This window comes from Gymnoscopelus microlampas (assembly GCF_963454915.1).
Source record: "Gymnoscopelus microlampas genome assembly, chromosome: 10".
NCBI classification, from domain to species: domain Eukaryota; kingdom Metazoa; phylum Chordata; class Actinopteri; order Myctophiformes; family Myctophidae; genus Gymnoscopelus; species Gymnoscopelus microlampas.
This window is the reverse complement of record NC_139947.1, coordinates 23,612,263-23,634,574: the sequence shown is the minus strand read 5'-3', so window position 1 is coordinate 23,634,574 and position 22,312 is coordinate 23,612,263. Positions and strand designations below refer to the sequence as shown.

At 41.1% G+C, this 22,312-nt stretch overlaps 2 protein-coding genes across 4 annotated transcripts; one reads left to right on the top strand and one right to left on the bottom strand.

Annotated features, from left to right (window-relative positions):
- The first annotated feature begins 1,300 nt into the window (after positions 1–1,300).
- Positions 1,301–13,281, top strand: dffb (DNA fragmentation factor, beta polypeptide (caspase-activated DNase)). 2 transcript variants are annotated; one of them, XR_014601617.1, is made up of 8 exons: positions 1,301–1,459; positions 1,928–2,054; positions 2,996–3,181; positions 3,274–3,353; positions 3,444–3,617; positions 5,366–5,466; positions 5,650–6,455; positions 11,665–13,281. XR_014601617.1 is itself a non-coding variant. In XM_084068587.1 (7 exons), the coding sequence occupies exons 1-7, from the start codon at positions 1,322–1,324 to the stop codon at positions 5,897–5,899; spliced, it is 1,056 nt and encodes a 351-aa protein (XP_083924713.1). In that variant the 5' UTR covers positions 1,301–1,321; the 3' UTR covers positions 5,900–6,731. The 2 variants fall into 2 exon arrangements, 1 of the variants encoding a protein (XP_083924713.1); XM_084068587.1 differs by lacking the exon at positions 11,665–13,281 and having other exon boundaries at positions 5,650–6,731.
- Positions 13,282–13,298: 17 nt separating this feature from the next.
- cUnh1orf174 (chromosome Un C1orf174 homolog) lies at positions 13,299–21,989 on the bottom strand. Of its 2 annotated transcripts, none has more exons than XM_084068589.1 (4): positions 21,720–21,989; positions 20,374–20,430; positions 19,823–20,230; positions 13,299–13,584 (listed from the first exon to the last, which is right to left on the bottom strand). In XM_084068589.1, the coding sequence occupies exons 2-4, from the start codon at positions 20,428–20,430 to the stop codon at positions 13,432–13,434; spliced, it is 618 nt and encodes a 205-aa protein (XP_083924715.1). In that variant the 5' UTR covers positions 21,720–21,989; the 3' UTR covers positions 13,299–13,431. The 2 variants fall into 2 exon arrangements, with proteins under 2 accessions (XP_083924715.1, XP_083924714.1); XM_084068588.1 differs by having other exon boundaries at positions 13,299–13,578; positions 20,374–20,432; positions 21,721–21,989.
- Positions 21,990–22,312: the final 323 nt, after the last annotated feature.

The following is a 22,312-nucleotide window of genomic DNA, read 5'->3' as shown; positions in this document are numbered from 1 at the left end:
TATAATTTATATCTGCAAAGTAACTAGTAACTAAAGTTTTCAAATAATTGTAGTGGAGTAAAAGTACAATATCTGCCTCTGAGATGTAGTGGAAATTGGAAATATTCTAGTAAAGTAAATATACCTCAAATTGTACTTAAGTACAGTACTTTTTTTAAAGAAGAAAGAAAAAAAACAGTAGTGGTATATATGTCTATGTTCATATGTTAAATGACAATTCCTTGAATGAATTTGTGTAGCTTTTTCTGTGGAGAAAATACAATTAATTGTAAATACATTTGCAAAACTGCTGCAATGTAATATAAGATTTCCCTAGTGCCCATTCTTCCTGTATCCTTTTTAATAGATTTGTCTCAAAAAGGGACTGCAAAGTCTTGAAAACGTGCTTCTATTCGTTTCAAAAGCTTTATACTAAGCTACTACATTGTACATATTTCTAATTTCTAACAGCAAGTGCACATTTCTGTGGTTTTGTAAGCTTGTTTGTTGCAATTATGTGACACAGCTCTGTTTATACATTTATTTTCCCCCCTTTAATTGCACATACATTTCTTCGTTTTGACTTTAAGTTTATATTTCACACTTAACTTGCTTTGGCAATGTAAATATAACAAAGTTATGTTTCCCCTGCCAACAAAGTTCACTTAAACTGATTTGAATAAAGACAATAAACCTTTAAAAGAAAATCCCAATCCTGTCCTGTAGATGGCAGTATGTATCCTTTGATGGGGAGGGTTATTTACAAAACAGAGCAAGAGATGACAGTTTAGCGTTGCCATGTCCGCTTATTATAAGCTATTTCGGGCTTATTTTTCTGTAAAGTTGCTTGTAAAAATTGGTTGTTGCGGGTTGCGGTTTTTGGGGGCATGTTTAAAAGTGTAGCTGCTTATTTGGGCTTCCTTCCTAAATATTGTTTAAACCAGTGTTTCTCAAATATTTCCATGTCAAGGACCCCCAAATTAATATGTATTTGTCCCCAAACCCCATTTGAAAATGTTTTGTGCCAGGGAGCCCCGCATACCAGATTTGTGTTATTAGAATGTTTCAAAAATCTTCAAAATCTTCACCTTTTATTTCAAGATTGTTTGAAAATAGCAGATCTACAAACTCACAACGCATGGCATTGCGACACTTTGTGAGCTTGTAGATCTGCTATTTTCAAATAGCCGATGCAAATAGGTCTAAAGTGCTCATGTGACCTAACTTGCTTCTTTGGGGCTTGTTTTCATATACCTGGTTGCGTGTTTCTCTCGCAAAACCTGGCGGACTACAGTTTCGATATGTATCTATGTACCGCGGAAGTCGAAGCAGTAAGGTAACAATGTTTACAATGTTTGGTTGTTTGGGAAGAGAGAGCTGTAAACCCGTTAAAATCCGGAATCTCCACGAAACCAGAAAATATGGCATTGCAGCAAAAAACCTGAAGGAGTTGCTTAAAAAATCCTGCAAGCTATTGCAAGTAAGTTAAGCCCGAGTTTTCTTTGTCACGAAAATAGTGATCTCTAAGCTCACGACAACGGATCGCGATGATGAGACGCGTTGTGAGCTTGTACATCTGCTATTTTTGATTACCTAAATTAAACATTGCTGTTCTGTTCAGTGGTGGAAGTACTAACATTTTTTCACTTAAGTAAAAGTATGAAGACTGCAATAGAAACATCTACAAGTCTATTTTCAAATGGCCGAAATGTATACAGAGCTGAAGTGGTTACTGTTTTGTAATAATTATCTAGTAAAGTAGTAAAGTAACTAGTAACTAAAGTTTTCAAATACTTGTAGTGGAGTAAAAGTATATTTGCATCTGAGATGTAGTGGAGTAGAAGTAAAAGTATTGACAATTTGAAATAAAACCTCAAAATTGTACTTAGGTACAGTACTGGAGTAAATGTACTTACTTTGAACCACTGGTTCTGTTATGTGTTTCCAGGCACCCCGTGGCTCATATCGTGTCTGCTTGTATGAAGACGGCACTGAGGTGACAGAGGAATATTTCCATGTTCTTCCAGATCATGTAGAACTTGTGCTTCTCTCTGATGCCGAGACATGGGGTGGATGTAAGTATCTTCACTATTACACATGATGGATTGTTGTAGCAGCTGTTTCCTGTAATAACTACATTGTTTGTAGGTGTTACATGTTATTACAATTATTAACAGGGAAAATGTAATGCACTTGTACAGCTTGCTTTTATTACACTTAAAGTATATTAAAAGCCTGTAATAACATTCCCAATAATCTACTGAAATGTCCTGACTGTCTGATATAGCAAATGTAATGCCTTTTACATTTTTGAGAATTAGTTCTTAGTTTGTCATTTTTTGCTATGCTCATTTTCAGTCCAGAGTTTGATATGTTATTATAGGCTATTATAATGATATTCTTAAAACCAAAAATATAGAAGTGGACTGAAAATACACAATATAATCAGTCAAAACTATTACAGCATTATTTATTGGTGGGGGGGGGGTATCTATACGTCCCAATAATGTAATGAGGTAGGCTATTACATTATCAGTAAATGTCATTACCTCACACAAGTTATGTTTTCAGCCAACTTCATCAGACTTTTGTCTATTATTGCATTATTATTTGTTAATGAATACGTCTTCAACCCTCTGTTCATATAAAGTCAGTGTGTCAACGTCAGGCGCGTATCGTCATTGGGGCCAACAAGGCCATGGCCCGGTCTGTAGACCCGGGCCAGCTGGGGAAAAAAACTAAAAATCAACATTAGCAGCCCTCACCCTATTCTGTTGTAGCCGACCACAGAAAGTCGCCTTTGTTTACAAATGGGGCTCATTTGCATTCGGCCGAATTGTTAATGAGTGGCCATTGGGAAACCAGTTTAGCCGTCAAACCGGTTTCCCCCCCCCCCCTGGCCCGGTTCTGGCCCGGTCAACGTTAGAATCCACCAAACGCCACTGGTCAACGTATGAGACATCATTAGTTAATTACCATGTAACATTGTGACTTTACATTGTGCTTGTGTTTTCAGCGGTCTGTGATCTAAGCCATTTGCTGAGCACAGACAGACACGCTGACCGTCTCATCCAGGAAGCCAGGAAACTTCTCACTGATGAGTCGGCTCCGAAAAGGCGTAAACTCCTGGGTGAATTTCTCCGTCACCTGCAGGACAACTCTGATCTGGAAAAAAGAGAGGATGATGAAGGCTGGTTCAAAGGTAGGCCATCCCGTGGGGATGCTTTAAAATACAGGGAACATCCCTTTATCCATCTGTGTGTGACTTTACCCCTGACTGAGGTTTCGTCTCAGGTGTCAATGTTCGATTCAAGACCAAGTCTGCCTATATGAAGTACAACTGTGAGAGCAGGATGCGAGGCTACCTGAGAGAGGTAACAGCAAAGTTTCTATTGTAACGGTCCTCTACATATATCAGTAATTGTATTTTTTTTTTTATTAACCAGTTTTGCATGTCTACTTAGATGGCTGACGTGGCGAAAACCATAAAGAAAAATAAACTCAGGGAAGAGTTCCAGGCAGCGGCAGAGTTGCTGACGGACAAGCTAAAAAAAGACAAGTACAACGGCTGCTACTTCGACAGGACTGAAGAGGAACCAAACCGCTTCTGCACTCAGGATGGCTGGTTCACATGCCAGGTGACAGATTATTATAGTCTGACCGAGAGGCAAATATAGCTTCATATAGAAGTTTGATGGATAACAAATCTCTTGAGGGATTGACTTGCAGATTGAAGGGGGAACTAAGTAAGAGGCTGCCCTTTCGATTAGAAAGTTCACCAATTCACTATCACACGTTTTAATGCATTAGGCCTCCCAACATCTCTAGGAGGCGTTAATATTGGAATACACTTCAGATTATCAAAGTAGATTCAGATTCAGTCTTTATTGTGCTCTATAGAGGAAATTTGCTTTGACTTCACGGTCTGTACACAATCAAACACTCATCACAAGTAAGACTCAAACCAGGGTATAAACAAACTAGAACATCACAACACAAGGTCAGTTACACTGTAACTGACCTGAGCCCAGGCTATTAAACCACTTATACTTAGTTGAACGGAGCCCACTGGGGCTCTATACTAGACCAGATGCCCTCCTGTTTTCCCTCTACACTAAATGTATTTGCCGAAAATAGCAGATCTACAAGCTCACAAGCATTGTGAGCTTGTATATCTGCTATGTTCGACAAATGTTTGACCCAGAATAGGGATGCTAGACTTCAAGTGGTTAATATGATTGCTGACATAGTTGTCTATATTTGCAGCCCAGAGGGGGAGGAGGGTGAAGCATGGGTTGAGGGGTGGCAGGAGTCGTGTGCTGTGGTCAGGGCTGTCATGATTACAAATGTAAGTTGACGATTAATTATCACTCAAATGATTGCGATTAACGATTTAATTGTGTTTCTGTTGTTGAAAATTTATGGAACATTAAGAATAAAAATTACATTTCTGTTTGGCTTTTAGCTTTCGTAAACAAAAGTTGCACAGGGCAGATATGACAAATAACTCAAATAATTACTTTATACATAAAAATAAACATTAATAGTGGAAATAGACGATCTATAAGCTCAAAACGCGGTGCATCGCGACGCGTTTTGAGCTTATAGATCTGCTATTTACACTATATTTGACATTTTTTGAAAATATGACATTTTTCAACATGGAATTGATTATGACGATTATGCAAAAATAATTGCGATTAGACGATTATGTAATAATTGTGACAGGCCTAGCTGTGGTCAGTGCTCTGTAAGTGGTGGCAGTGAGGGCTGGCAGGTTAGGAGTGCAGTGTTTTATTTTAGAAGATTAAGGGATTTTCAGGAGCTCTTTTCTACTGGTGAGGGCGAGCATGGTGAAATAACAGGTGGCAGTACAGGAGGATGGGTTTAATGATGCTACAGAGCATAAAGAGCAGGTGGTTTGATTGATACAGCCCTAGGTTTTGCAAATGGCAAAGTGTCTTTTGTTGGCAGCATTTATGGATGTCTGTCATAGGCGGCGGGTAATGAAGGCTAGGGTAGGCTAAGCCTTCCCAAATATTATCCTGGAAATTTTTTTAAATTGAGCAAATTATATATAATAAATGTGCGCAGCATTATTTAGGCTACTATATATTGTGTGTGCTGTCGCTGCAGCCCCCTGGTCAATATCTAACCCTAACCCTAACACCGAAACCGAAATAAAGTAACCAAAAAGTAACTTTATCCGTGGTAAACCCGAAAAAAATCGCGCGGGAGGGGGACACATGCACGCGCGCTGCGCGCGCGTGCACGTGTCCCGTATCAGCCTTCCCAAATGTCGGGCTCACCCGCCGCCTATGATGTCTGTGGTGTGGTGATCAAAAGTCAAGATCAAAGTACTGACTGTACCTCTCACAAACCTCAGGGACCGTTCGACCAGGACGCATGCACGTCATTCCACTCAATCAACCCCTATGGCAACCACGAGAGCAGGGTGGTCTTCAGCACATGGAATCTGGATCACATGTAGGTGTTGGGTTATCAGGGTTATTACATTGGTTGTGGTTAATGTATTAAAACATTTTATTCAGGAACTTGAGACACAAGTCTCCATTATTGTTGGACATTATCTGCTCTAACCCTCCCCACCCCCCCACCCCATTACAAATATTGATACATATATATATGTATGTATACATGTGTTTCCAGGATTGAGAAGAAACGGGCAATCATCCCTGATCTGCAGGACGCTCTCTGTGGCCACAAGTGCAGTGACATCAACATGGAGTATTTCTACAGTCTGCTGTTCACCAGAGTAAACCTGAAGCTTGTTCACATTGTGTGCCATATGAAGGGACAGCACAACCTACACTGTGAGAAGAGTAAGATCTACAAACGGGCCATAGATACAGATAAGACAATCAAAAATGACAACAGGAAGCGGTTACGCAGGAAATAGCATTTTATACTTTCTTTTTTAAGAAAATGAATTTTAATTTCCTTAATTTAATCAAATTAAGTGTCAGTAGTAGATAGAAATGACATTGGGATTTTTTTCACAAGAAATAACATTTTATACTTTTTTAAAGAAAATCATTAATTTATACAAATGATCTGTGAGTTTACATATTGTACATAATGACATGAATTTACAATGCTGTGAAGCTGTTAACAGATGTAAGAGCTTACAATCATGTATCCATTCAGGCTGAGCCAACTCCTCCTTCTTTGACTCCATTAGAATTGTTCCAGCTTTCTTTGACATGGCGATCATTTTTTACAACCTCAACTCAGCTTCCCGTAGGCCTACTTTGACTAAATCAAATCTACTTTTCAGACTTACGGTAACTTACAAGAAGCAAAATGCTGTTCTACATTCTCTTTGCCATTTTTGTGGCTGTGATAGCAGTTGCTTTTCCCACCAGCTCTGGGAAATTGTTTCAACGGCTGGTCAGCAGATTTTGTTGGCCTGCTTTGCTTTGTTCATCATTTACATAAGGGTGCTAGTGATAAAGGCATTGAAGAATTGAAGCACCAACAGGATATGGGGCCACTGTTTGAAATGAGTGTTTCATCATTTTTGTTTATTAAATGTGTTTGTTTTCTTTTTGCTTAATAAAAAGCAACAAAAACATATTTCAAAAGCTTACTGACACCAAAACATTTAATCTCTGGAGCTTTAAATGTAAAGTGTTATGGGATTATTGTCTCCGCCAGGCCGAAAGGCATGTGTTGATGAAAAGTATTGTTTTAGTTAGTTAGCGGCGCCATAGGAAGTTAGGGTTTTTCTTTTGTATTTGTATTTTAAAGGGACTTAGTAAATAAATGTGTACTTACCTTTTTACAAACTGTTTCTGTGTCAGCTCTGTCCTGAGTTAAAGTGTTGTTCTCAAGTCGTTCTCAAAACTTACCTGGTATTTAACTCAAACCTGTGTGTGTCCTGTAAATGGAAAGTGTTGTATATAGGGGACCTTCTTAAACAAAGGTGGCTTGGTCGACAATCATTATTATTTTATTGGGTTTTACAACAGTTACTCACTTCGCACTTTAACAGTGTAATTTATATTTTATTGTTGTAAACTCGGTAGAAATAATTCACAAGGCATTAAAACTTGCCATTTTTGAGTGTAACTGGGCAGGGCAAGTCAAATGTGACATAGTTTGCCACCGTCACACATGGATGTGCACTGTGCGTACACACTTACACACACACACACCTCTTCATACTTACCAAAGGTTACAAAAGCTGCCGTCAGTGCCGTGTGTCAACAGTGTATGCATATCAATGGTCCATTGTGTGACCTGCTGCTTAGTAACTTGCTAAGTGTTTTAACTTCAGTGGGTGGGTCAAGTTCGCTATCAAATTAACGTAAATCTGGCCCCGCACAATGTCTAAAATCAAGGGCACCTTCTACTGGGTGCTCGCCATTTCTCCGAAGTGCTCGGGCAATGAGGCACTCGCAGGATCGGCGCCTCTGGTGTGGACCAATTATATGAAGAAGATAGGTTTAAAATGGGTGACGTCATCCTTTAATATTCACCGATATTCTGCAGACTAAAACATTGTGAAACCAGGGCTTTTCTGCGCATGATTCTATCGTCTGAAACGCTAGTGCACCTGAATGCCGGATGTATAGTGTACTTCCGGGTGCTTCATGTGCTGGGTGAGCAACTTTGTTGAAATTAATAGGTGGAGGCAAGGCCGTCTGTTCTCTAGTTCTTATATAGCTCTATGGCAGACCCTCAAGACACCTCAGGGCCTCTTTAGCTGCCCATTGCTCTGTCTGCTGCTTTCTAAATAGCCCCTCTGAAGAGGAATACATCATGTTATTATATTTGAAGTATTATGAGTAGATTATAATTTAATTTAAGTGTATGTGTGTGTGTGTGTGTGTGTGTGTGTGTGTGTGTGTGCGTGTGTGTGTGTGTGTGTGTGTGTGTGTGTGTGTGTGTGTGTGTGTGTGTGTGTGTGTGTTTTCAACAAATAAAAGGATAGATTTTGTGTGGATTCCACGTCCAAATGTTGAAGAGCGCTTGACCAAACCGTTGGTTCAAGACCATATACAAGATACCCATATATGGAGCAGGCCGAGATACCCATTCAAGGAGAAGGGTTGAAGAGACCTATGTCATCGAAGAGAGTGGAGCCGACATCATCTGAGCTGACAGCATGAACGGAACACAATGTACACGGTTATTTAGTTCATATTACGTAAGCTCCATATAGGGACAAGTGAAGACTGAGTGACATCAGCAGTATGATGTGGCATGTCTCGAGGAGAGAATATAAGACCCAGGTTCAGGAGTTCAGTTCGAGCATTCCCTGTAAGAAGTTCACTTGAAAGGTTGAAACACAGTGCAGGCAAAACTCAACCAATCCACTGGTGTGTGAAAGTTTTCTAGACGGGGCATCTGGATGGGCCATCACGCTGTTGTGTCAGTGGGACACAAAGTGTACTCATTTGGAGGGTGCAAAGGTAATTCTTCAAAACATCCTAAAGAATGGCTCTCGTTGTGGCCGCATATTGATGTGTACATCTTCAACACAATGTCTTTGCAATGGGTAAAATTGCCCTCAATGACAAATGGAAGAGGAGAATATCCCCATGATGTTCCACCCATGCTCTTTGGACACACAGCTGTGTTGATAGAAAATTTCATCTACATTTGGGGGGGGCATAAAGACATATGGAATTTCAGCAGCACGCTTTATGCATTTGATGTCAACACCCACAGATGGTACAAGCCCAAAGTGTGGGAAAATAAAACTGGTCCCAGGGAGATGGCTGACCACTCAGCCTGTGTCTTGGGTAAGGTCATGTATATCTATGGAGGACACAGTATCCTGAGAAGATGCACTAATGGCATTTTCAAGTTGGACACCAACGCTATGGTCTGGTCTTTAGTTAACACCAGCGGCGCTCCACCACCTGCTTCTGCATGTCACTCTGCCACCATTATCGGGGCAAAGATGTTTGTATTTGGCGGTGCAGACTACGGCAAATACAACAAACTCAGTGTGTTTGACACAGAGACCAACTGCTGGCTGAACACGCCTTGCGCACACCTTTATCCAAGCGAAATCGAGGTTCAGTCAACCTTTGCCTACAATGGAGAGCTGTACATATTTGGGAGAAAGAAATACCGGAAGAATCTGTGGAAAATAAATGAAGAGACCTTCTTATGGAAGAAGATTAAGCTCAAGGGGGAAGGCCCGCGTCCTCGTTCAATGTCTGGTATGTGCTGTTGCATGTTGAGAGATCGTGTCATCTTCTTTGGAGGATTCACAGCCGATGACCTGTATATCTTACACTTCAGTCCTAGTCTGAAGACGTTATGCAAGATGGCAGTTCTTGAGTACGGTCTGGATCAGTTGGGACTCCCACACAACATCAGGTGGGAACTGGCAGCTATGACCAAAAAAAACCAAAAGAAAACAACATAAACAAAAACAAGACCAAGACCACCAAGATCATTTCTGATGTCATGTTGATGACATCAGTCTTAAATGTGGCAAGACGGTCAACATAGTCCCAAATAGTACTATAGTGACGGAAAACGTGAGACACTAGAGGGTCGGGGCGCTGCGCGCCCCTCTCCCCTATCCGCTGCGCGGTGCTTTGTGTTCGTTGGTCTCTATAATATATAAAGCAATAATAGGAGATGTTCCAAATTGAGCTATGCCCAAATATGGAGTGTGTTGTCTGACCTCAGCACTTCCTGTCCAGGGGGGTTTGTATATATAGATAGGGGTGGCTTCAGCGGGGGGTGGCTTCAGCGGGGGACAGGAAGTGCTGACTTTTCTCAATTGTATATATATATAGATGACGGGGGTCCCCTTCACGTCATTTGACGGCGTCCCACTCACGAAAATGCCACTCTCAAACCCAAGACGTAAAAGAGTTACGGCTCCACTAAACAAACTGTTAAAACGACAAAGACGGGGCCTGGGCCGTGGCGTCGCGGTCCAGGCACCCTCGGTTGAAATCCCTTAACTGACAGCGTGTCGCGGGTTCGTGTCCCGTTCCCGACGACCTTCGCTGCGTGTCTTCCCCCATCTCTCTCCCCGTTTCCTGTCAGCCTACTGTCCCTCTCCAAATAAAGCTATAAAAAGACCCAAAATAAATCTTAAAAAAAAAAAAAAAAAAAAAAACGACAGACGGACTAGAGCCACGAGATTCATGTCAAGCGAGCCGACATTGCGAAGTAAGCTTCAGCCGACTCAGCGGTGTTCAAGTTATGTACCGGTATAGCAGATTTATGTACCGAAAATAGCAGATTTACAAGCCCACATAGCGTTGTGAGCTTGTATATCTGCTATGTTCGACAAATGTTTGATCCAGAATAGGGATGCTAGAGTTCAAGTGGTTAAGATGATTGCTGACATAGTTGTCTATTTGCAGCCAGAGGGAGAGGAGGGTGAAGCATGGGTTGAGGGGTAGCAGGGGTTGTGTGCTGTGGTCAGTGCTCTGTTAGTGGTGGCAGTGAGGGCTGGCAGGTGAGGAGTGCAGTGTTTTATTTTTAGAAGATTTAGTGATTTTCAGGAGCCGTTTCTACTGGCGAGGGCGAGCATGGTGCAATAACAGGTGGTGCAGTACAGGAGGATGGTTTTAATAATGCTACAGAACAGAAAGAGCAGGAGGTGGTCTGAATGATCCAGCCCTAGGTTTTGCTGATGGCAAAGTGTCTTTATTGGCAGCATTTATGGATGTCTATGGTGTGGTGATCAAAGTACTGAATGTCAATAGGAGGTTCTTGTGTCATATAAGCTGATGACTGTACCAGTACCTCTCACAAACCACAGGGACCGTTCGACTAGGAGGCATGCACGTCATTCCACTCAATCAACCCCTATGGCAACCACGGGAGCAGGGTGGTCTTCAGAACATGGAATCTGGATCACATGTTAGGTGTTGGGTTATCAGGGTTATTAGGTTGTGGTTGATGTATTAAAACATTTTATTCAGGAACTTGAGACACAAGTCTCCATTATTGTTGGATATTACCTGTTCCAACTCCTTTTCCTTTTCCTCCTCATTACAAATATTGTAAAATATGTGTTTCAAGGATTGAGAAGAAACGGGCTATAATCATCCCGACCTGCTGGACGCTCTCTGTGGCCATAAGTGCAGTGACATCAACATGGAGTATTTCTACAGTCTGCTGTTCACCAGAGTAAACCTGAAGCTTGTTCACATTGTGAAAGGACAGCACAACCTACACGGTGAGAAGAGAAATATCTAATTTATGCAAATTAAGTGTGAGAAGTAGACAGAAATGCCATTGGGAAGTTTTCACAAGAAATAACATTGTATACTTTTAAGAAAATCATTTATTTATACAAATGAAGTGAGACGTACATGTTGACATGAATTTACAATGCTGTGAATCTGTTAACTGGTTAACAGATGTAAGTGCTTACAATCTTGTATCCATTCAGGCTGAGCCAACTCCTTCTTTGACCCCATTAGAATGGTTCCAGCTTTCTTTGACATGGCGCTCATTTTTTTCAACCTCAACTCAACTTCCCGTAGGCCTACTTTTACTAAATCAAATCTACTCTTCAGACTTACAACAACTTAGAAGAAAAATGCTGTTCTACATTCTCTTTGCCATTTTTGTGGCTGTGATAGTTGCTTTTTCCATCAGCTCTGGGAAATTGTTTCAACGGCTGGTCGGCAGATTTTGTTGGCCGGCTTTACTTTACATTTACTAGTGATAAAGGCATTGAAGAATTACGCACCAACAGGCTATGGGGCCACCGTTTGAAATGATTGTTTCATCATTTGTTTATTGCATTTGTTTGTTTTTGCTTAATAAAAAGAAACAAAAACTTAAATTGTTACATCTTTCAAACATTTAATCTCTGGAGTTTTAAATGTAAAGTGTATTTTGTCGTCAGAAAGGTATTTTTCAAATAAACAAGCTAATACCTGCAGTCAAGAACGATTAATGTGCTCTGTGTACTGGCACTGTGATAATAAAATGCATTGTTTGGACTACAATTATTACTGGAATAATATTTTACATTTCATCAGGCAGTTGCATAGCAAACTACAAAAAGCACTGTGCATAAATAAGGCAGTTGTTAACAGGCGATAAAAAAAAAACATTTATCAAAAATATCTCAAATGTCTTGATTGCTTGGTTTATAAGAATCAACAATATATACACAATAGCGCACTATTTACCTTTGCAGATATAAACAATATTTTGTTAGTGCAAATTTCTTCAGTCTCAGAGGATACATAAATATATACACATTTACAATTTGCACAAATCATGTCTTCATATGATCTTCAGGCCATCAATAATCATTAACAAAACATTAAGAGAAGTGCCAGTGTTTTTTGAGAAGCCCTTTTACATCACTCATGTAACATGGTAAAACAAAAGTGTTGACTGTGAGGGAGCCATGTAGTGGCTAAATGGACAAGTGTTAACTTAAGATCTATATACTTACAAATAGCAAAAATCGCTGATCTACACATCTTTATAGATATGCAATTGTTGTTATGATAGAATGGATTAAAACCACAGCTTACAATTTCATTTTAAATCCCTCTCTTCAATGCTGGCTGTGGCATGCTGGAAACGAACACTGAGCATGTTACACAGGAGCACGTTCACTTTCTCAGGCTAATTACCGGTAATACATCATTGTCATAGGAAGGCTATCAGACAGACACATTAGAGTCATTAAAATGACTTGAGGCTGAGCCACTGTCAAAGATGGGCTGAGGAGAAAATATGAAGACATGTTGATCAATGGTTCATAAGCATTAAAGTTTCCATATTAAATGTATTTGGATCGGTTCTTTGTTTAAAATAAAAATGTAAAAACCTTCATAGTATGCAGGACATTAGTTAACTCTGGTGCTTAAATGAAGATATCGTAAATTCTGGCTAGAAATTGCTGTTTCATGTTTGCATTTCATGTTTGTATCTAATGTATCTAATTTAGCGACAAGGCTGGTGGCATCAATAAATGTTGACCCTTTTATTAAACAATTGATTATCTGAGCTGTGTGGGATTTAACTTGCAAAATAACTCCATCTTGTCCCCATCACCGCTTTAGTTTGAAATATAAATCACCCCTGTACTATCTCACAACCAAGGCACAACTCGCAATTGATGCTTCTCATTCACTTTACACTGCTGTAATACAAACAGAATAGCATGCTGAGATAAACCATTGCAACCTAGCACTAGTCTGCAAATCTAGTCTGCAAAAAAGGGTTAAAATCTGCGTAATGAAAGTACCACGGGAGAACACACTCCAGCCATTATCAGAATAGACAAAACTTGTGCCTGTAAAAGTTGAACTTCCAAACTACATATGAAACATATTTCAATAACACCATATTGCAGCCACTAAATCTAATTCTCTCCAACAATCACATGGCCACTTTTTGTCAGTTTTATTTGGCTTCTTCCTTGGCACAGTGTCCATAGGCAAGTGAGTGTTCAACATAGCCATGTATAATACACTAACTGCCTCCTCTGTCATCACACTGCATGTCAGCATGGCTCACCTCCTCTTCATCACTGTCTTCAGGTGCATAGAAATGTTGTCTCCTATGCTCTCGCCGGCTCCACATGGATGTGGCTGCTGGTCTTTGCAGATATTCCTCATCCTGTGACTGTGACAAAGAAGAAGAAAAAACACATCATACACAAACCACAGTCAATACATCTACATCAACTGCACGAGCCAACAAACAAAGATGCAGTTGCCTTCGAGTTGCTTGTTTGTACCCAGGGGGCGAAGGGTACCCCCCTGCATTTGCCCTGCCATAAAAGGTTGGCCACCAGAAATAATATCTATGACCCAGTAGGATCACAACCTATATGGACAACCCGGTCAATTTTTTGCTAGAAATCCAATATGGCCTCCTCAATATTGGCCCCTATCTGAAAATAGCTTTGGCGATAACTTTTGAACCAGATGGGCTAGAAATGCAAACTTGGTGTCTATTTCATGGTTTCAGAGCATGAGAAACTCAATGGAATACCTATCTTTATGATTAGGTGTGTCTGGACCTTTACTTTGCATATTTCCAAGATGGACGTCACCCGAAAATGAGTTTTACTATGACTTTTACAGTGACAGCTAACTGTTATGGCAAAAAGTCTGCTTTTTAAGCAATATGAACACATTTGGTCAGTTTGAGCTTTCATTTCTACGTTGTCAATATGGCTGCAGTCATAAATAATGTATGGTATTACATTTTTGCTCAGATTCTATCTTTAGTTGTGGGGATGATTGCAGAGAAAAAGCCCACAATGTATCTTAAACTAACTACAATATAAACAGACACATGCACACTCCAAGACTTGCCAAAAACCTCAACTTTAGGGCTATACAAATTTAACATAGTGGTATGCATTCAAGTAACAACATTGTCCATGATCAACATATCTACAACAAAATATAGACTACTTAGTGACAAACAGAGTAAAAGCAGAGTTGAGTTTGCCTACAAAAGGTTCATTTTGACCTATATGGTGCTGTCTTGCCTGCTTCTAAAGCCAATGATACTATGGTACAACGCTATTCACTGTCACTGTTGTCACGTGTTGCACTGATCCCGCTGCATCGTGTCTCCAGTCCCTGGCAACGGCATCCTAAGTAGCATGGCATTTCCTTCTTTGCACAGGAACAGTTTTTCTGGCAGCCTTTGATACAGCTGCATGATATTGCCTTGTTCATTGACACAGGCCAGGCTGGCTCGGTAGATGCAAGGGGGACTGCATTGCTAGCACTGAGAGACCATCCATACTCTGCGAAAGAGGGAATATCCGGCTTGGCGATGTGTGAACATTTATCTATTATGGTTGCTAGAGCAGCTCTTCTCAGGTGCAGGTCAAAGGCATTCTTTGTCGGGGGCAGCAGCTTTAAGAGGGTTGATCTATTATTGAGGAACTTGTACACTCTAAGCTTACTCAGGTCAAAATCCTCCGGGTGGTCCGCTTTGGATGTATATACAGCAATTGTGAGGTCTCGTGCCTGATTGATGACGTCATCTGAGAGGGAATCGGAAGAGTTTTCACCAAACTCCTCAAGTGAAGGGAGATCCAGACACATGCTGGCCTTGAACCATGCCTTCTTCCCAGTGAAGAAGGGATAGCTGGTGGTATCTCTGCCACTTAAACTATGGATAAAGGGCAGGGCACGACACTGTGCGAGCCCCAGTGCTGATACCATTTGATGGATAGGAAGGTATGAATTTTGCTCTGTTCTCACCCACAGCTCTGGAAGGCATCTGAGATGGGTCGCTGCATAGTAAAGGCACATGATGATGATGATGTCTGTGTCATTGGCATGGATGACAACTCTGTCAACTTTGTCATTCTGGACACTGTACAGGGTGTGGAGTATTATTCTTGTATCAGCCTCCTGTTGTGTGGATTCTAGTGCAGGGACATCTTCAATAGACCCCTCCTTGATCACCACACTCATTGTCTCTTCTTTAAACCCCCCACGAGGTAAAGATGTGTTGGACCTTAAGTTTCTCATTTTCACACCATTCGTCACAGAGGAAACTCAATAGGTTTGCCTTGTTAGCTGACACAGCAAAAAACTCCAGAGGATCTGGATCTGTGTAATGCATACTGACTTCATATTCTTTGGAAGGTTTTGGTCGAGCATATCTGTGTTCTTCCTCAGCTGTCTTAAGACTAGGTCCACTGTAACGGTCACAACAGAAGTGAATGATCTCTATGCCAGCAGGCACATCATTCAACAGCAGACGTTGGTATCGTTCAGCGATTGTTCCAAATGCTTCACCTTTCAGGAATGACCAATGGCGTATGGCATACATGGCAGCAATAACTACTGCTGTTTTTCTGTCTTCTGTAGGCAGGTCAGGGATGCATGCAACTTTGGTCTCCTCTTTCAGGACCTTCACAAGGCTTGCCTTGGTACCTGTTCTCATCCTGCAATCTTCCTGGAAGAGGGAAGGGGGGATGTCCCTGCACTCGTCGTTGCCTATAAAGTCAACAAGGTTGAGTTCTCCACCACTGGCTATGATTTTGGTCATGCGCAGGAGGGCAGTAATTTCATTGCTCTTGCCAGGTGCTGAGTTTGTCCCTTCGATTTTTTGGATTTTGTGTTTTGAGCGTGGAAAGCTTCATTATGCTTGTCTTCTTCTGATCACTGGACAGTGATTCACACAGTGCCTTCAGACCCAGTTCTTTCACACTCATCAAGTCGTCCTTGACTGTGGAATCAGCACACTGTCCTGTAGATATGTTGATCATGGATGATGTGCTCACTGTAAATGGGTTAGTCTCCACTGCTGCCATGACCTTGACTACCATCTCTGCATCCCGGGTTACACGACTCTGACCAGACTCATGGTGTGGGTTGGAGGAGTGGAGGTGGAGCATAGACTTGAGCTCTGCAGAGACAGCTGCTGTGAGTGGTTTTGTGTAGACCCATTTTGTCCGGGCAGCAGGGCTGAGTGTAATGCCATCCAGACCGCTTGCTTCCTTGGCATCAGCATTATAGGTCTGCTCCAGTAGCATGTCAAGAGCAACACTGTTGTGGCTGCCATCTGCTCGTCTGCCAACAAATACACCTGCCATCAGTGCTTCATGTACCTCTGAAGCTGTTTCTGGTAGTTTCTTCATCTCAGCCAAATACAGAGGTAAAGATTGCTGCCCGTACTTGTAGTGGCCTGCTGCAGTGAGGTAGGGTAGCATTCTTGCTGATTCACAGAGATGTCCTGTCCAGTCACCTTCCCGATCGTAGTAGATAAACCTTTGGAGAATATCTGACATCTCCAGGAAGGTTGCCCAGAGGACTGGAGACACGATGCAGCAGGATCAGTGCAACACGTGACAACAGTGACAGTGAATAGCATTGTACCATAGTATCATTGGCTTTAGAAGCAGGCAAGACAGCACCATAGAGGTCAAAATGAACCTTTTGTAGGCAACCTCAACTCCACTTTTACTCTGTTTGTCACTAAGTAGTCTATATTTTGTTATGTTACTTCAATGCATACCACTATGTTAATTTGTATAGCCCTAAAGTTGAAGTTTTTGTCAAGTCTTGGAGTGTGCATGTGTCTGTTTATATTGTAGTTAGTTTATTAAAATGATACATAAGATACATTGTGGGCTTTTTCTCAGATTTTTCTCTGCAATCATCCCCACAACTATAGATAGAATCTGAGAAAAATACCATACATTATTTATGACTGCAGCCATATTGACAACATAGAAATGAAAGCTCAAACTAACCAAATGTGTTCATATTGCTTAAAAAGCAGACCTTTTGCCATAACAGTAAGCTGTCACTGCAAAAGTCATAGTAAAACTCATTTTCGGGTGGCGTCCATCTTGGAAATATGCAAAGTAAAGGTCCAGACACACCTAATCATAACAATAAGTATTCCATTGAGTTTCTCATGCTCTGAAACCATGAAATAGACACCAAGTTTGCATTTCTAGCCCATCTGGTTCAAAAGTTATCGCGAAAGCTATTTTCTGATAGGGGCCAATATTGAGGCGGCCATATTGGATTTCCAGCAAAAAATTGACCGGGTTGTCCATATAGGTTGTGATCCTAGAGGGTCATAGATATTATTTCTGGTGGCCAACCTTTTATGGCAGGGCAAATGCAGCACCCTAAAAAAAGGTGGGTTTTGCCCCCTGGGTATTGAACAGGAGAGGAAATCCTATCGCTGTGATGTTTGACGATTCAATTTGTCACATTTAGGACTTTATCCTCCTTGTTAAATACTTAAACCCTATATACACTTCATTGACCTGAGTCCACCAGGGGTCTATACTAGGCCCCCTACTTCAAGTGGTTCAAGTGGTTCCAGTCACAAGGTTGATGGAGTCCCATGTCTGGTGATTGAAAGATACTGTAAGGTCTATGCCTGTTCCCTAGTATATTAGTATAACTGGGAGTATTACACAAAGGTGTAACCCCCCCCCGTATTTGTGATGCATTTAAGTTTGCATGACCTCTGCCCACTTCTGACTCAGTCAAGGTGAGTGATTGCCGCAAAAAATAATTGCTTATGTTACCGTAGATGTGGATTCATTCAACTTTTAAATGTCACAACATATTCTGTGTGGGGCACAGGAACTATAAAATAGATATTGTATAGACCTATGCAAGCAGAGGTGACAGAAGTAGACACTACCTACTCTAGTAAAAGTGGAAATACTCATCTAAAAACGTACTCTGGTAAAAGTTAATGTACGATTTCTTTTTTTTACACAAGCTCTTAAATTTCCTTTAAAGTAAAAGTAGCAAAAAAAAAGGCATTTCAGATGACATTTTTTTTTAGAAGAAAGTACATTTCTCTTACAATAGTTGGCCAGTGGTCTTCTCTTTTGACCAGTACGCACATGAACCCTAGTATCCCTATTTGGTGTTTGCCATAATAGGCAAACATTCAGCAACGATAGGCAAACATTTGACAAAAATAGGTAGATCAGCTATTTTTTATTATACAACGTAAAACATAGTATAGAGTAGACCCATGTTTAAGTGCTTAATCTGTTTCTTCAATCTGACACAAGTTGAAGAATCGCAGATGAGAAAGCAGTATGTACTTCAAATCATGATGTGTTTGTGAAGTCTATTAAACTGACAATTCAAACTATGTAGATCAAATAATACGATTTTACATGAGAGAGCAACAAACATGTACTCAATTCTGCTATCAGTCACTGTGCAACAACTTTGCTCAAGCCTGCTTCTGCAGAGCCTTTGATAATCATCACTACTGCACAGCTGGCTTCACTGATCACTTCTCTACTGTATTGCTTCTGTTTCTCTTTGTCCTTAAAGGGGAATACCACTTATTTTCAAAATTAAACCATGTCATAATATAGCTTAGAAAAAAATCCCACCCTCCCCTTCCATGTTGCCTAGAACTAGAGAATCGAATGTTGGGGCCATGTGATCAGTGACATACGGAAGGTGATGGAATCTGTCACATGCAGCGGAAGAAAATAAGCTGATTATTCCCCAAGATTAAGTGTTATGTGAATTCTACAGTAACAAGTCTTTTTTTGAAAATGTAGTTTAGCTATATAGGGTATAGATTAGATAATTAGATAATTATTACTTAAGTACAGTAAGATATATTATATTAGATAATGAAATTAGGTTATTAAACTAAGGTTTACAAAAAATATTAGTCACATAGTCACATACAGCACTTTGAAATTAGCGTAAAATTGTGTAATTGTATTAGGCTCCATGCAAATTGTATGGCAACCTTTGTCATTCTAATTGATTAATTAGCTATATTACTTAAATTGGTCATCATTTTGATGAAAAGCTAATGAAAGAAGCATTAGTCTGATCAAAGTTACTGATTGGAATATCTGTTCTTGATTTAGATGAGTGGATTTCTGAATTCAATGTCTAATAGCCACTCCTGTCCATCATTCTTTTAACATGTCAAGTCTGTGGCAACGCGCTGTGAGCTTTTACATCTGCCATTTCCGAAAATGCTACAAATGTTCTCTTATGGGGGTCCCCCTCCCTGGCACAAAATCGTTTCAAATGCGGGTCTGTGTGGTCAAATGCATATTATAAATTTGGGAAAATGTTCAAACTTTTCCATGCCAAGGACCCCCAAAATGATATGTATTTGGCTGCGGACCCCTATCTCAAATATTTTGTTCCAGAAGCAAAGATTTGAATTACAAATGTTCGCTTAAAAATATATATATTCAAAAGGTTTGCACAAATGTTCACGATTTTTCTAAAATAGCAGAGTGTATATATATTAAAAAATATATATATATAAAAATGATTGTGAGGGGGACCCCCTGGTACCCCCTCAAGGACCCCTGGGGATCCCCGGACCCCACTTTGGGAACCACTGCTCTACAGTGCCTCACCTGCACAACATCAAGGTTCCCAAAGAACTGCTCCACGGGCAGAATCTGATTACTGTCATCATCTGGGAAGGTGATCTTCTCGGGAACGCAGTCATCCGGGAAGGTGGTCTTCTCGGGAACATCCATCAGCTCTGCCTCGCGTTTCTCCATCGAGCCTTTTGTTCTCCACAAATCGGGCTCCAACCTCATGCTGATGTCGTTCTCTTTGCCCTCTTGCTCATCGGGCTGCGGCGACGCCGTGCAGCGCCTTCTGTCCAGTGACTGGTGACACTCACAGCTGATGAGAGACAGCCCCTCCATGGGACTGCGTGGTTGTCTGCTGTTACCATCCACCGCGGAGGTACTGTGGGGGGCAGCTGCGCAGGCTGGCTTTGGTCTTTTCGTATCGGTTCTCCTCTTTGCAGAGGCCTGAGGAGGAAATAAGTTGAAATAAATTGTTGAAGAGGCAAACAATTTCTCAACAAGTCTTTTGTTGAGAAATTGTCAAAGTGCTCACAATGCAGTGTTTTTTGTTAGTGTTTTGTAATTTCTCCACTATTTTCAATGCAAACCTTATCTGAGCCACACTTGCCCCTCCTCCTCTTCAGGTTGCCATGTCGACCAGACATCTGCGAAAGGTGAAAACGTGAATAATATGGAATCCCCACTTGGCCAGGGGAGATATTGCAAAGTACTACTCGTCAACCAGTAGGTGTCCTACATATTTCTCAATGGGAGAGTAGGGAGACCACCTCCAACCACTGTTAACATTCTCTACCATACAGATTTTATAGTAAAATAGATTCTGTATTACAGCTTTAAGCAAAAGTACCAATACTGTAATGTATACAGTATATAATGAATTGCAAGTAAAGTTCTGCATGTAAAATTCTACCTGAAAGTACAATTACACACGTCTTATCAGCCAAATGTACTTTTATAGTATTGGTCTGGTCCTTCTGAAATATTATATGACATCATAAGATTATTGCCCATTATAGCAAATGCACTTGCATCCAAAAAAAGTGGATGTGCGAATACTTCCTTTACATAGATCATAAGATTATTAACACTGAAGCAGAAATGTGTAAATAGACATCAAAGGGCCAGAAACCACTGGAATAATCTTTAACAATGTGATGTGTTTCAAAAGCTTGTTATATCCATTGTGTCAAATCAGAAAAGTTATAACCAAAGCTACCAAAGAAATATAGAGGTAGAAAGTAGCCTACAATATAAACCTCTGAAATGTATTAGTCTGAAGTATAAAGCAGCATAAAATGGAAATACTCAGATCAAGTACCACACAAAATACAGTACTTGGGTAAATTGCCACTACTTGTAGCTCTATTCACTCAGCAAATTTGTACTCAAGTACAAGTACTTGAGTAAATAGCCAAGATACTTTCCACCACTGTTTGTTTGTAGCTCTACTCCGAGGTGGAAAGACTGGTGATGCGAGGTTACTCTACTCTCTTGCAGCTAGAAAGCTTATTTGAGACCAAGCTGGTTCCCATCAGCAATCAGCACGTTGTTGGCATCTACTTTGGCATGGTGGCATCAATGCCAAGTAAATGTCACACACACCAGCGACTGCATGGCTCAACAGCGTTGTAAATGAGGCGCCGCCTGTCTCTTTTAATGAGATGAACGTCTTAACTTTCCCGTCGTGGTGGTAGTTCTGACGTTACAAAGCGTTAATTAACAGATTGTAGCTGTAATGTGTGATCGTGATGTTGTAGTAGACGAAAGGCTGCCTGCAAACGGGTTTTCCACACGACGGGTGCCGCTCGCCGGGGGGAAAAAGCCGATCTACAAGCACAGACACAACACGTCGCGGATGGGATGCACGCGCTGTGAGCGTGTAGATCGGCTAGTATTTTCGGTAAAAGAAAACCAAGCCCAAGTAAACACTCACCTCGTTCTCATTATTATTTCCACGCGCGGGCAGCCAGCAGACCCGACAGTCTCTACGACGGACGGAACGCTGCTGTTGTCACGGCCCCCCGAGTCCGTTTCACGTCATGTAAAGATCAACATGAGCTGTTTCCTTGTTGCAGACTGTATTACTATCCCTGCTTTATTTTGAGAAGAAGACCGTGTTTTTAGGTTAGTCTCGTCTGTTTGACAGTGATCGTGGTTTTGTTTGGTCTGGATCTGTGTCCGCCTGGCTGGCTGGCTGCTTCTTTCCCGGCAGTTCTGTGTGAGTCACGAGAGAGGGCGCAGTTCAACTACAGGTCGCCAGTGTTGCCAGATTTTGCGAGAGAAATAAACAATCAGGTCTATGAAAACAAGCCCAAAAGAGGCGATTATTATAGACCCCTTAACAGACGACGTCACACTGATAAGAACCAGTATGCGTGCAACCAGTATGCGTGCAATAAAACCCTTTCTATCAGGTCTCGCTAGGACGCGCCTCACTAGCCAACACACAAGAGGGGGTCGGGGTGTGCTGAAACCAGCGCACCCCGAAACAATATGTTGAGAATTGATTGCGTGAAACAATCAATT

What these genes read in the sequence shown, in the direction of transcription:
- dffb (XM_084068587.1), top strand. Translation starts at nt 1,322, where the DNA reads ATGTTTACAATGTTTGGTTGTTTGGGAAGAGAGAGCTGTAAACCCGTT. An exon ending in TGCGAGGCTACCTGAGAGAG is followed by an intron (nt 3,354 to 3,443) that starts GTAACAGCAAAG and finishes ATGTCTACTTAG; the next exon opens with ATGGCTGACGTGGCGAAAAC. An exon ending in ATGGCTGGTTCACATGCCAG is followed by an intron (nt 3,618 to 5,365) that starts GTGACAGATTAT and finishes CACAAACCTCAG; the next exon opens with GGACCGTTCGACCAGGACGC.
- cUnh1orf174 (XM_084068588.1), bottom strand. An exon ending in GCAAGTGTGGCTCAGATAAG is followed by an intron (nt 20,231 to 20,373) that starts GTTTGCATTGAA and finishes TTTCCTCCTCAG; the next exon opens with GCCTCTGCAAAGAGGAGAAC. An exon ending in GGAACCTTGATGTTGTGCAG is followed by an intron (nt 13,579 to 19,822) that starts GTGAGGCACTGT and finishes TCACAGTCACAG; the next exon opens with GATGAGGAATATCTGCAAAG.